Below are 13774 nucleotides of genomic sequence, written 5' to 3'. Positions count from 1 at the left end.
CACAGCTTGCCCAGTGCAGATCTGGGGGTTTCACAGCCTTCACATTTGTACAAGCCGATTCCTTATCATATATCTATATATTTTTATCTGTATCTATGTCTATAAGAAATTGGCTCATATGATTATAATATATATTACATATATATATTTAGAAATAGATATGTAGATAGCTCATGGTTTCTTTATATCTAGACACAGATAAATAGATATAAATCTTATATAACTATATCTATGATAGATATAAATCTTACTACATATCTATAAAATACACGTTAAAAAAATATATATATATATCCTATTGGTTATTGGTTCTTTTTCTCTGGAGAACCCAGACTAATGAGATTGCTAAGCCTCGCCTAAATTCCTGACCTTTACAATTGTGAGACAACAAAAACAAATGCTATTATAAGTTTTGAGATGGCTTATTACATAGTAATAGATAACTGATTCAGTGAGTTTCAAGGTTTATACCATCTGTTCCTTAAGACAACCTTATGAAGTAGGTACCGTTTTTATTTATTTTTTATCTCCACCTTCCTGATGACACAAATGAGGCCTAGTAAGGCAAAGTAACTTACTGAAGGTCATAAACCTCATCAGTGGTAGAATTAGTTCTTAAAACCTGGCAGGTTGATTCCAGAGGCCACAGTCTTAAGCACTATAATCGACTCCCTTCTGCAGTGCTGTTTTGAGACTACCAGTGAATTCTCTCCTTGTGGCAGGAATGGAATCCCTGATTATAATTTAAATGATTCTGTGACTTTATTAGAAATGTTTGGATTTTAAAATTGCCCAATTTAAACTCTCTAATGACATTTCAAATAAATTCTTTTTTAAATGGATATACAAAAACACAATAACTGTAAGTACAGAGCTTAATGAAGTGTCACAAAGTGAACACACTCATGTAGCTACTGCCAAGATTGAGAAAAGCCCCCACCAGGACCTCAGAAGCCCCACCTTGCCCCGTCCCTATTCCTACCTCTTTTCTTCCCTCCTCACATTAAACTGCTCTCTTCGCTTTGTACATCATTAATTAGTTTGCCTGTTCTTGAATTTTATTTAAATGAAATCTTATAGTATATATTCTGCTGCACCAGCTCTTTTCACTTAACATTATGCCTGTGATATTTGTCTGTGCTCTTCTGTAGCAACAGTTCATTATCATTGCTATGTATCAGGGATTGGCAAACGTTTTATTTAAGGGTCCAGACAGTAATCATTTTAGGTCTCTGTTGCATATTCTTTTGTTTGTTTGTCTGGTTTTTTTGGTACAATATTTTAAAAAATATTTTAAAACCCTCCTAAGCTCAAGGGCATACAAAAATAGGACATAGGCTAGATTTGTCCCAGGAGCCAACATTTGCTGATCTCTGCTATATAGTACACCATGTGTGTTCGTTATCCTTTGCTGTGTAACAAACTGCCCCAAAGCCTAGATAACAATAAACATCTATTTTGATGATATGGGTCAGGAATTTGGGAGAGGCTTAGCAGGTGGTTCTGACTCAGAATCCCCCTGAGGTTATAGCCAGAGTGATGACTGCATTCATCTGAAGGCCCGACTGGCTTCCCCCAGAGTGGCTGATCCAGGAAAGCCAGGTGGAGATGGCATGTATTTTATAACCTAGCTTTGTAAATCACACCACCTCACACAGACTAACCCTGGGACAAGTTAGGAATACGCTACATAAAGGTATGAATACCAGGAGGTGGGGGGCATTGGGAACATCTTCAAGGTTGACTGTCACAGTGCTATGGAGATATATATCACATTTCACCAGCTATTTCTTATTGATGGATGTTTGGGTTATTTCTAGTTTTGTACTTTTATGAATAATGCTGATAAGAACATTTCTGTTCATGTCTATTGGTGTACATATGTACACATTTATATTGGCTATCCATAATGATTTCTGTAATTGCAACTGATTGATTTTTATGATGTTCTTGTTTGGTTTTAAAATGTTTCTTTGGGGAATTTGAGGATAGTGTCAAATTATGGTAATATTGAATAATCTCTGAAAAACCATATACAGTGCCTAAACTTATTTTTTCTTTGTTACTGGCTTGATCTAGGCTAGTTGAATGTCTGTAAAATTAGCAACTAGAGTATACTCTATGGTTTTATTCCTTTCCCACGATTTGTTCATTTAAAGGAGGAAGAAGTGAACAATAATAATGCTTGGAGAAAAGAAAAATTAATGCCAGTACGATGTGGCTGTTGTGGATAAGAAAAAAAAGAAAAGGACATATGATGATAACAGTAAAGAGAAATGACTTTCATTCAATGTATGTTTGCACAAAAACCTAAGAGGTGAAGAACAAAGACAAGGGGAATAGATATTGCTGCATTTCTCAGTTTGTCAATATAAAAAAATTAATGTTTTCCATATTCATGCCATGTCCAAATGGGGTCTCTTTGGATCATTCCAGTTTCTGCAGTGGCTCTTTAGCTGCTTACTATGTATTAAGCTTAAATGTGTATATAAAAATAGGCAAGATAGATATTTATCACTCCTAATAATAGCAGATTTCCCTGCATTACACAGAATAACAAGGGATTGATAAAATACAAAGTTGCAATTAAGCAAAAAGCAATAGTACAAACCAGCCGTTCATGCGTGGGTGTGGACTGTGCTGAGTCCCACGGCAAAATGAAAAGGATCCCCCACACTGGTTCTTAAACCCTAAGAATGAAAGTTGTATGAATGGCCAGCCACCTCCAGAGCTTCCACTTTTTCTAAAGCATTTTATCAGGGAAACAGCATATAACATAGACCCGGATCATGCATTTTGCTTGGTACCTGCATATCCACACCAATTAAAGCAGTTTGCTGTCACCTGGAAGGAACAGGTTGACTAGGGGATATGTATAGTCCTCCATAATTTGCCACAACCCTATTCACAGATAATTGGATCTTCTAGGAGAAGGCAATGGCACCCCACTCCAGTACTCTTGCCTGGAAAATCCCATGGACAGAGAAGCCTGGTAGGCTGCAGTCCATGGGGTCGCTAAGAGTAGAAATGCAATTAGTCCACTAAAAAACGTTATGATGACCATGAGACATCAGTGAAAATGGTTTTACTGGGAGTCACCTGGGATCTAGAGCCTTACAGTCAGTGGAAGTTCCTCAGGGCTTGTGTTTTTGAAATAGTCTTACAAAATCAGCAAGCTCCAGGAGACGGTGAAGGACAGGGAAGCCTGGCATGCTATAGTCCATGGGATCACAAAGAGTCAGACACGGCTGAACGACTGAACAGCACCAAATCACAGGGAAAACGTCTAGATTTCCTCTCATCAATTGAATAGCCTAATTAGGTTCTGATGCTAGTATATCCCTTTACTGGGAATCTTGCTGAAGTTCATATTTAGACTAAGTAATACACATGGTTGTCTTTGAACGGGGCCTGCCTTGGAAAAGCCTGCACCTGCTCCAAAAAGAACAGTCTGTCCCTTGGTTTCCGTGTCCTTAATATAATGTGGCGGGCTTACTAATTAGTGTAAGTAGAGTTTGCGTGCTATTTATGCATGCTAAGCTGCTTCAGTCATTCTGACTCTTTGTGGCCCCATGGACTATAGACTGCCAGGCTCCTCTGTCCATGGGATTCTCCAGGCAAGAATACTGAAGTGGATTGTCACGTCCTCCTCCAGGGGATCTTCCCAACCCAGGGATTAAACCCATGTCTCTTGCATCTCCTGCATTGACAGGCAGGTTCTTTACCATTAGTGCCAGTTTAGCACCTTGTAAATCCCAACAAGAAAAAGAAGGGACCACTGGCTTTCTGTAATAAAATATATATATATATATATATATATATATATATATATATATATATATCAGCAACTTCTGGGCATTAGCCATTTTTCTTTTGAGAGATCACGCCTAGCTGGTTTTTAGACTTTGGCTTCTGTCAGACTGAGACCCTGGTTCCTGATTCCCACAGATTAAGATCAGTGAAAAGATCACAATGTAAACATAATAAAACAATGAGAAACAAGTCACCAAGAGTGAGAATCAGCAGAAATGACAATAGCAGAATCAGACTTGAAAAGATAATGATATTGGAAGTATCAGATATAGAATATATAATAAGTACACTTAATGTGTTAAATATGAAAAAGGAACAAGTTAATATAGGAAAAATACACTATGGAGATAAGTAAGCAAATGTGAAAAAACAAATAATGCATGTATTTCTCAAATGCAAAATAAATAATTGGAAATGGGAACTCAGTTAAACCTCAGCTTAGACCTAGCTAAAAAGATAATCACTGAATGGTAAAAACAGACCTTGAGTAATTTATCAGAGATGGAAAATATGAATGAGAATTTCAAGGACAAAGAGAAAAGCACAAGAAGATCTAATGCTGGGGTTCAGAAATAGTAAAGGAGGAGAATGAAGCGGGAGACAATGTCTACTGAAATAGTAGCTAAGAATTCCCCAGATAGCAGAAAAATCCAGGAAGTCTAACGAATCTTAAGAATGGGAAACAAAATATTTAAACATAATGCAGGAAAATTCAGAATGCCAGCAAAAGAGAGAGAAGCTTGAAGTCAGTGAGGGAGAAAAAAATGGACTACCTAAAATAATTTAGACTTCAGAAGACTTATCACTAAAAATGAAAGTCGGCAATAGTGCCAAGAGAAAACGTGTCAGCCTAGACCTGTGATCCAGTAAACTTCCCATTTAATAAACAGGAAGAATTCCAAACACCAAAGACAGAGAAAGACTTTACAAAGGAGTGAATGACTGGCAGCTGGTTTTTCAACAGCAACAAAAGAGGTCAGAAGATATTAAATTCCTTTGCTGCTGCTGCTAAGTCGCTTCAGTTGTGTCCGACTCTGTGCGACCCCATAGACGGCAGCCCACCAGGCTCCCCCATCCCTGGGATTCTCCAGGCAAGAACACTGGAGTGGGTTGCCATTTCCTTCTCCAATGCATGAAAGTGAAAAGTGAAGGTGAAAGTTAAGTCGTTCAGTCGTGTCTGACTTCACGACCCCATGGACTGCAGCCTACCAGGCTCCTGCATCCATGGGATTTTCCAGACAAGAACACTGGAGTGGGGTGCCATTGCCTTCTCCTTTAGTGGGCTAAAAAAAAAATAACTGCCAACTTGAATTTCTAAACCTATCAAAAATATCTTAAGAAATGAGACAAATAAATGTATCACAAAAACTGAGAATGTTTGCTAACAGCAGATCTTCACTACATAAAATTCTAAAAGACGGTCTTCAAACTGCAGGAAAATAATCTCATATGGAAGGTGAAGATATGAGAAGGGGAATGAAGAGCAAAGAAAGTGACAAATACGTGAGCAAATCTAAGGGAACAATAACTGCAGAGAACAACAACAACACATTGTGGGTTTTAAAAATAAAATAAAGAAATAAAAATAAACTAATAGGTAGAACAAACAGAAAACATAAAATAAGATGGTAGATTTAAAACCCATCAATTCAGTTCAGTTCAGTCGCTCAGTCGTGTCTGAGTCTTTGAGACCCCATGGACTGTAGCACGCCAGGCCTTCCTGTCCATCACCAACTCTCAGAATTTACCCAAACTCATGTCCATTGAGTCAGTGATGCCATCCAACCACCTCATCCTCTCTTGTCCCCTTCTCCTCCCACCTTCAATCTTTCCCAGCATCAGGGTCTTTTCAAATGAGTCCATTCTTCACATCAGGTGGTCAAAGTATTGGAGTTTCAGCACCCCACCCCCCATATACCAATAATCTGACCTATTTACAGTGATGAAAGAAAAGACTTTCAACCATGAACTCTATATCCAGCAAAACTATCATTCAGACATGAAAGGGAATTTAAAATATTTCCAGAAAAACACAAACTGAGAGACTGTGTCAGTAGCAAACCTAGAAAGAAATTCTAAATGATAAAGAAATTCTAAAGGAAGTCTTTTAGGCTTGAAATGAAAGAACTTGAAGCCATGTGAAGAAATAAAGAACACTGGAAAAGGTAACCACACAAGTAAATACACAGTATAGCATAAGCATACTTTTTGTCTGTAACTCTATTTTCTTCCTGCTTGAGAAACTGCATAAAGCAATAACTGGAAACCTTTGTTGATAAGCATACAATGTATAAAGATGTAATTTGTATAACAATAACAACACAAAGGATATAGAGGTAATGGAGCTATATAAGGACAATGTTTTTGTGTACAATTGAAATTCAGTTGGTATTAATCCAAACTATGCTGCTATACTTTGCACCTCATGCGAAGAACTGACTCACTGGAAAAGACCCTGATGCTGGGAGGGATTGGGGGCAGGAGGAGAAGGGGACGACAGAGGATGAGATGGCTGGATGGCATCACCGACTCGATGGATGTGAGTCTGAGTGAACTCCGGGAGATGGTGATGGACAGGGAGGCCTGGCGTGCTGCGATTCATGGGGTCACAGAGAGTCGGACACGACTGAGTGACTGAACTGAACTGAACTGATGCTTCTATAAGTTAAGATGTTAATTGTAATTTCCAGAGTAACTATTCAGTTCAGTTCAGTTCAGTCTCTCAGTCGTGTCCGACTCTCTGTGACCCCATGAATCGCAGCATACCAGGCCTCCCTGTCCATCACCAACTCCCGGAGTCCAAATAATTTAAAAAACATACACAGTCAAAGAAACAACAATCATTTAAAATGGTACACTAAAAAAATCTATTTAATGCAAAAGAAGCCAGCAAGAGAATAGAGGACCAATAAAAAAGACATGATACATAGGAAACAAATAGCAAAATGGAATATATAAAACCTACCTTATCAATCACCACATTAAATGTGGATTAAACATGTGAAAGGCAGATATTAGCAAAGTGGAAAAAAAACATGATTCAAGTATATTCTGTCTACAAATGATGCACTTCAGAGCCGATGACACAAACAGACTGAGAATAAAAAGGTGGCAAAAAGATATATTATGGATATAATAACCAAAACATAACTGGAGTGGTTATCCTAATTTCTAACATAGTAGCCTTTAAGACAAAAACTGTGACTAGGCACAAGAAGAACATTCTATAGTATAAAAAGACATTTTATCAAGAGGATACACAACTATAAACATATATGCATCTAATAACATAGCCCCAAAATATCTGAAGCAGAAACTAACAGAACTAAAGGGAGAAACAGACAAATCAGCAATAACAGCAGGAGTTCCCAACACCCCACTTTAAATCACGGTTAGAACAACCAGAATATACTATAAACCAACTAGACCTAACCATCATCTGCAGGGCACTCTGCCCAACAGGAGAAGAATAAACACTCTTCTCAAGTGCACACGAAACGTTATCTAGAAGAAAGTGAAAGTGCAAGTCGCCCAGTCGTGTCCGACTCTTTGTGACCCCATGGACTATACAGTCCGTGGAATTCTCCAGGCCGGAATACTGGAGTGGGTAGCCTTTCCCTTCTCCAGGAGACCTTCCCAACCCAGGGATTGAACCCAGGTCTCCTGCATTACAGGCGGATTCTTTACCAGCTGAGCTATGAGGGAAGCCTCATCTATTTAGGGTAGACCATATGTTAATCCATAAAATAAATCTCCATAAACTTTAAAAGACTGAAATCATATCAAGTGCATTCTGTAAGCAAAATGCTATGAAACAAGAAATCAACAAAAGAAGGAAATGTGAAAAATTCACGGGTATATGGAAATTAAACAACACTCTCCTAAATAATCAGTAAGTCAAAGAATAAATCAGGGGAGTGATTAAAAAATACTTTGAGGTGAAAAAAAATGAAAAAATAGCATACCAAAACTTAGGAGACACAGTGAAACAGTGCTTGGAGGGAAATTTATAATTGTAAATGCCTACATTAAAAAGAAGAAAAATCTAAACTTCCCCTCTGATAAACTAGAAAAAGAGAGCAAAATATACCCAAAGCAAATAGAAGAAAAGAAATTAAAAAGGCTAATGCAAAGAGCAACAAAATAGAGAAACAATAGAGAAAATAAACAAAATCAAAAGTTGGTCCTTTGACAAGATCAAGAAAATTGACAAATGTGTCTAGTCTGATGTGTGTGTATATGTATGAGAGAGAAAGTGACAGAGAGGGAGGGGGAGAGAGAGAGAGAGAGAAAGAGAGATACAGCGATGGGAGAAGAATCAAATTCTAAAATCCGGAATGAAAGTGGAGATGTTACTACCAACTGAATTTACAAAAACAAAAAGCATCATAGGAGAATATGATGAATATGAATGGTTATATACCAATAAATTAGATAAACTAAACAAAATGGAAAAATTTCTAGAAACACACAAACTGCCAAAACCAACTCAAGAAGAAATGGAATATCTGAAAAGAATTATATCAAATAAATAGAATCAGTCAATAACAAAAAACTTTTAACAAAGAATAGTCCAGGGCCAGATGATTTTACTGATGAATTCTATGAAAATTTTGAAGAAGAAATAATACCAGGAATAGTTCTGAAACTATTCCTAAAAATAGAGGAAAAGGGAAAATTGCCAACTCATTCCATGAGGTCAGCATTGCCCTGATACCAAAGCCAAAGATATCATAAGGAAAGAAAACTACAGACCAATATTCCTTACGAATTCAGTTGCAAAAATCCTCAACAAAAATACTAGCAAACCAAATCCAGTAGCACATTAAAATGAATTTTACCGTGACCAAATGTGATTTGTTCGAAGAACACAAGAGTTGTTCAACACATGAAAATCAATCAATGTAATACACCATACTAATAGAATGAGGGGGAAAAAGCACCACATGATCATCTCAATAGATGTAGAAAAATCATTTAAAAAATTCCAACAGCCTTTCATGGGAAAACTGTCCAACAAATTAGGAGTAGAAGGGAATCTCCTCAATCTGATAAAGGAAATTTGCAAAAATCCCACAGCTAACATCAGGCTTAATGGTGAAAGAGTGAAAGCTTTTCTCCAAAGGCTATTTTTATTTGTTTTCTCAAATACAAGAATCTCAGCTGCCACTGCTGCACACAGGTGGCGGTCCATTTCCAACCCCAGATGATTTTTCAGTCATGAATGGGGCTGCATGGCCAGGGTGGGGTCCTCAGACAAGGGAACTATGGGCAGGTGAGTAGGTGAACCAGCCTCCTATCATACCTAGAGGCACAGGGGCATAAGGAGATGGAGTCATTCCGACTGAGGGGCCAAAGTATGTATGAGCCACCACAGATAGGTGGATTGCAGAATGGCCCAACTCAATACGCATCAGCCCCTCTGGACTGCATCTTCACCTCTGCTGTTAGGAAGACAGGAGAGAGAGCAACCCCCAGGGCTCATGGTTAGTAACAAGATGCGGGAGCAGGGGCCTAAGGAACTGTTTTTTCTTCTGGATGTGAGGCTAGCAACCTGATGTCAGGATTCTTAGTGCCTCCCTCATCCTTTTTTTCCCTACATATTGGCCCTGTATTTTTCCCCAATATCTTTTAAAGCAGTTATTGTTTATTGAGCAGCGACTGAGTAGGCACTTTTAATGGGTGTTCTCATTTAATTCTCTAATAATCCTATGGAACAGGCATTAGCATCATTGATATAGACAAAGAAACGGAGGCTCTCAAATCACACAGCTTGTTTAGGGGCAGAGCCAAAATTCAAATCCAGGTCTGTCTGCCTCCAGGGTCTGTTGCATTTCTGCTTCAGTCCTTTAAAAAAGGGGGTTCATGTGATGTCTTTCTGGAAAATCAAGGAGGCAGTAAAATGGGAGACAGGTTTCCACTACGCAGCCAGGACCCCCAAAGGAAGGGAGCCTTGGAGACTGAAGGGGTTGCTGACAGCATTAGAGAGGAAAGGGAGTAAGCCTGTAGCCAGGAGAGAGACTGAGAATCAGTGGGGCATCTAACCCAACGTATTAGATGCTCAGTTGTGTCAGCCTCTTTGCGACCCTATGGACCGTAGCTCACCAGGCTTATCTGTCCATGGAATTCTCCAGGCAAGCATACTGGAGTGGGTTGCCATTCTCTTCTCCAGGGGATCTTCCAGACTCAGTGATCAAACCCAGGTCTCTTGCATTGCAGGCAGATTCTTCACTGTCTGAGCCACCAGGGATGGAAAGAGTTGGACACCACTGAGCGTGCACACACACACACACACACGCACACACACACACACGCACACACACACACGCAAGCACACACAAAACTAACCAACAGGAGCCCAAGATGGGCTCTGACATCCAGAGAGCAGTCTGAGTGACCATCACTGTGACCACACACACACACACACACACACAGGAGGCTGTCCTCTGACATGGACCATCCTGCCAGTGTGCTCGGGTGATCACTGCGAGTAAATGACGTGTACTTACAGAGACACTGGGGGCGGGGGCGATCCCATGTGCCGTCTCCCTGGCAGCTGAGCACTGGGGTGCCCAGGAGGTAGAATCCATGGGTGCACTGGTAAGACACAGTTGTGCCGTAGCTGAACCTGTGCGGGCCGCTGGCGTGGATCTGACGAACGCTGTTTTCTTGGTGCCCAGGATCTGTACAGTTGATGACTGCAATAGAACAGGATGATTAGACGCAGAGACCTGGATGTGAGGATTTTTTTTTTTTATGCTTTTAAATGGGAATTCAGAAGTCCAAACAGGAATGTATTCCCAGTAGAGCAAAATTTCCAGACCAAGAGAGGCTACACAAAGCAGATCCTCCTGGGAAGCTAAGCTGGTCCTGAGGCTGCTGTACTCTCCTCTACTTGGCCACCTGGATAAGGGATTCATCCTTCTGTGTCTAGCTAGACATCAACCCCTACAGAAGCCTCCCCACCTCCTCCCAGACTGGTTAAGCTCTCCCTCCTTGGTGGTCCTGGCATAAGCCTCTATTGCTTGATGGTGTGTCAAAGTTCTATTGATATGAATCCCTTGAGGGCAGGAATGCCCCCCGTCTGTGAACCCATCCCCAGCACAGTGTGTCTCCCACAGCGGAGCTGTGGAAAGGGGATGGGCTTCTCTAGAAACTGTTTTAATCACTTTTATGAGTATTTCCGGGAGAGAGTAATCCTCGGGGATCAATTTGACTTTTAAATGCTGAAATGGTTCCAAAGCAGCTTATCAAAATCAGAGTGAGGTTTGAGAGTCATGACAATACTGTTCACAACGCATGATGTGAACTTGGACTTTCAAAACACTTTCATATCCATTATTAACCCGAACCTCATATGAGTCGTATGAGGCAGGCAGGGTCAGTACTTGAAACTTTTGTTAAGCCTTTAAAGTGTGAGCTATTTTTAACTTCTGATGACCCTCTCTGAGGCTAAGAGAGGTTGCAGTCACAAAACAGGTAAGCTGCATTCATTCATTCATGCTGTTTACTGTGATATACTGAGTGTCAAGCATCGTGCTGGGCAGTAAGGATATGACAGAATTTACAGTCTGGAGTAGGGTGTCTCTGCCTTGGCACTGTGGATATTTTGGGCTGATAATTATTTATGGTGGGGGCAGTCCTGTAGGACGTAGGATGTTTAACAGTGTCTCTGGCCTCTGGCCACTAGATGCCAATAGGAACTCTCCAGTTGTGACAACCAAAGACATCTTTTGACATCTGTCCCCCGTGGGAATAGGGGAACAGGAAAATCATACCCAGTTAAGAACTGCTGGTCTAGAGAAAAAGGGACAAACCAGCAATGATACTGTTTGGTAAGTGCTCTGATGGGGCAGCAGAGAATGTTCTGGAAGCACAAAGCAGAGCCTCTAGCCCAGTGCATGGGGCAGGGCAAGAAAGTCTCCCCAGAAGGAGCAACCTTTAGGCTGGCTCTTGATGACTGGGTAGAAGTCACCCGGACAAAGAAATGGTGGGAGGGGACAGAGAAGAATGCATTTGAGGAAGCTGTGTCTGGGGCCCCGAGGGGCTTACAGGCACAGGGCACCTGTGAGGAAACAAAAGAGGCTCAGTGTGGCTGGGACCCAAGGCAGAGGTGAGGCTGGGGGCCAAGCAAGTGGTGAAGAATGAGGCTGGACTGGAGGCTGGGCCAGGTCCCATGGGCCCGTAAACCAGCCAAGGAGACTATTATTATCCTAAGGGCAATGGGAAGTCTTGGGAGGTGTTTCCAACAGGGAGTGACTTGATCAGATTTGTGTTTTTGGCAGGACATTCCGTCAGGAGAATGAGCTGGGGTGGGGGTGGGGAGCAGGACCAGAGGCCACGATTTCTAAGATTTTACCCCAGTCTTCTGTTTTCCAAGACCAGCACCCTGGGAAGGGGCTGGGGTTTGGGGAGCTGAAGTTACAGGACAGAACATGTCTGGGAGAGACAGCACAGTTCTTGAGGAGAGGGGATCATGGGATAAACATAGCCCAAAGCATCAGTCTCAACTCCCTCCTTCCTGGAGAGGTGATGGAAGCCGGGCACAACACAAGGTCATGGCAATTTCCCCTGCATTCCCTGGATTCTTCTCTCATTCACAATGGCACCTTGAAGTGTTGAGCGGTACGTTATTTTAAGGTTAGTTGTGAAGGTATCTTGATGGATTCTAAAGCATCATTTGAAAAATTTGGTCCTTTAATGTCAATTACAAATAAATTGTGACACACTGCCACAGCCAATCGCCATGTACCCTCAACACTGGAGGAGGACCATCACCCAAGGGAGTCTAAGCCCTCACCCCTTACAGCAGGTCACAGGTCACACCAGGGCAGGGATTGCTCCTGTTCAGCCAGTCTGACCCTCCGTTCAAACCTCAGCGAGCTTGCCAGGCCACTCTCGGGCAGAGGCAGACGGCCCCAAGGCCCCTCATCGCTGGGTGTGTGCATGTGTGCTTCATTGCCAAGTTGTGTCCAATCTGGACTGCAGCCTGCCAGGTTCCTTGGTCCATGGGATTCTCCAGACAAGAATACTGGAGTCGGTTGCCATTTCCTCCTCCAGGGAATCTTCCAGATCCAAAGAGCGAACCCGCATTTCCTGCATCTGCTGCTTTGGCAGGCAGATTCTTTACCACTGAGCCCCCTGGGAAGCCCTTCATTGCAGTGAGAAGCCTGTAAAAGCTTCAGGAGCTATTTCCTGAAATAGTCTGGGTGGGACTGGAATATCCTCCATGTCAGGTCTGCCTCTTGAGTCTTTAGTTTCTTTTCTTCTCCTCCTCTTCATCCCAACCCCTAGATTCTGCTTTATGTCCCATTTCAACCCTTCCTTTTTTTTTTTTTTTCATTAAGAATGGGGCTCTATATGATAATGATGAACCATCGGTTCTATGAAATGTAAACAAAAGACTGCTTTCCATTTCTGTTTTGAAAGATGAAACTTCCTTCGCTTTCTTTCTATAACCAGTGAAGAATTTTGACATGGCTCTATCTGGGGGGAGAGAAATGCCCCATCTGTGACCCTTCTCTGCCCCGAGTTTTCCCTATTTGAGTCAACGTAGCACCATGACAGAATCCCCTGACTTCCGCTCGTGGGTCACAGACCACAGGTGGGAGCGGTACTGGGGGTCGGGTGTGGGGGGGGAGGAAGGGTGGCTCACTTCGACAGGTGGGCAGCACGTCACTCCACTGCCCGCTGGCCAGGCACTGGGATCGAGCAGCCCCTTCAGCCACATAGCCCGGGTTGCAAACAAACTTGACCACGTCGTTGAGGTTGAACTGGCTGCCCTGGGTGAGGCCGTTGATCGGGTTGCCTGGGTGTCCACAGGTAATTGCTGCAATTGAAACAGACGAGCGGTCAGCCCTCCTGTTGTTCCCCATCCCGTCTGTCCTCTCCTCACATGGCCTCTCTCAGGCCCAGCAGCGAAGCACAGCCCTAGGTCTGACTTTAGTTTCTTTTGCTACAA

General features: G+C 41.9%; 1 protein-coding gene across 4 annotated transcripts in view; it reads right to left on the bottom strand.

Annotated features, from left to right (window-relative positions):
• The window catches only part of CSMD2 (CUB and Sushi multiple domains 2), a 694802-nt gene that overhangs the window by 37605 nt on the left and 643423 nt on the right, over positions 1-13774 (bottom strand). For all 4 annotated transcript variants that reach the window (XM_061412621.1, XM_061412618.1, XM_061412619.1 and 1 more), the window contains 2 exons: positions 13469-13642; positions 10323-10511 (listed from right to left, as the gene is read on the bottom strand). In XM_061412621.1, the coding sequence (XP_061268605.1) occupies positions 10323-10511; positions 13469-13642 (363 nt within the window). The remainder of the gene's footprint in view (positions 1-10322; positions 10512-13468; positions 13643-13774) is intronic.

The sequence above is a fragment of the Bos javanicus genome, chromosome 3 (assembly GCF_032452875.1).
Source record: "Bos javanicus breed banteng chromosome 3, ARS-OSU_banteng_1.0, whole genome shotgun sequence".
Classification (NCBI taxonomy): domain Eukaryota; kingdom Metazoa; phylum Chordata; class Mammalia; order Artiodactyla; family Bovidae; genus Bos; species Bos javanicus.
The sequence above is the reverse complement of the archived record's forward strand: the minus strand, read 5'-3'. Positions and strand labels throughout refer to the sequence as shown.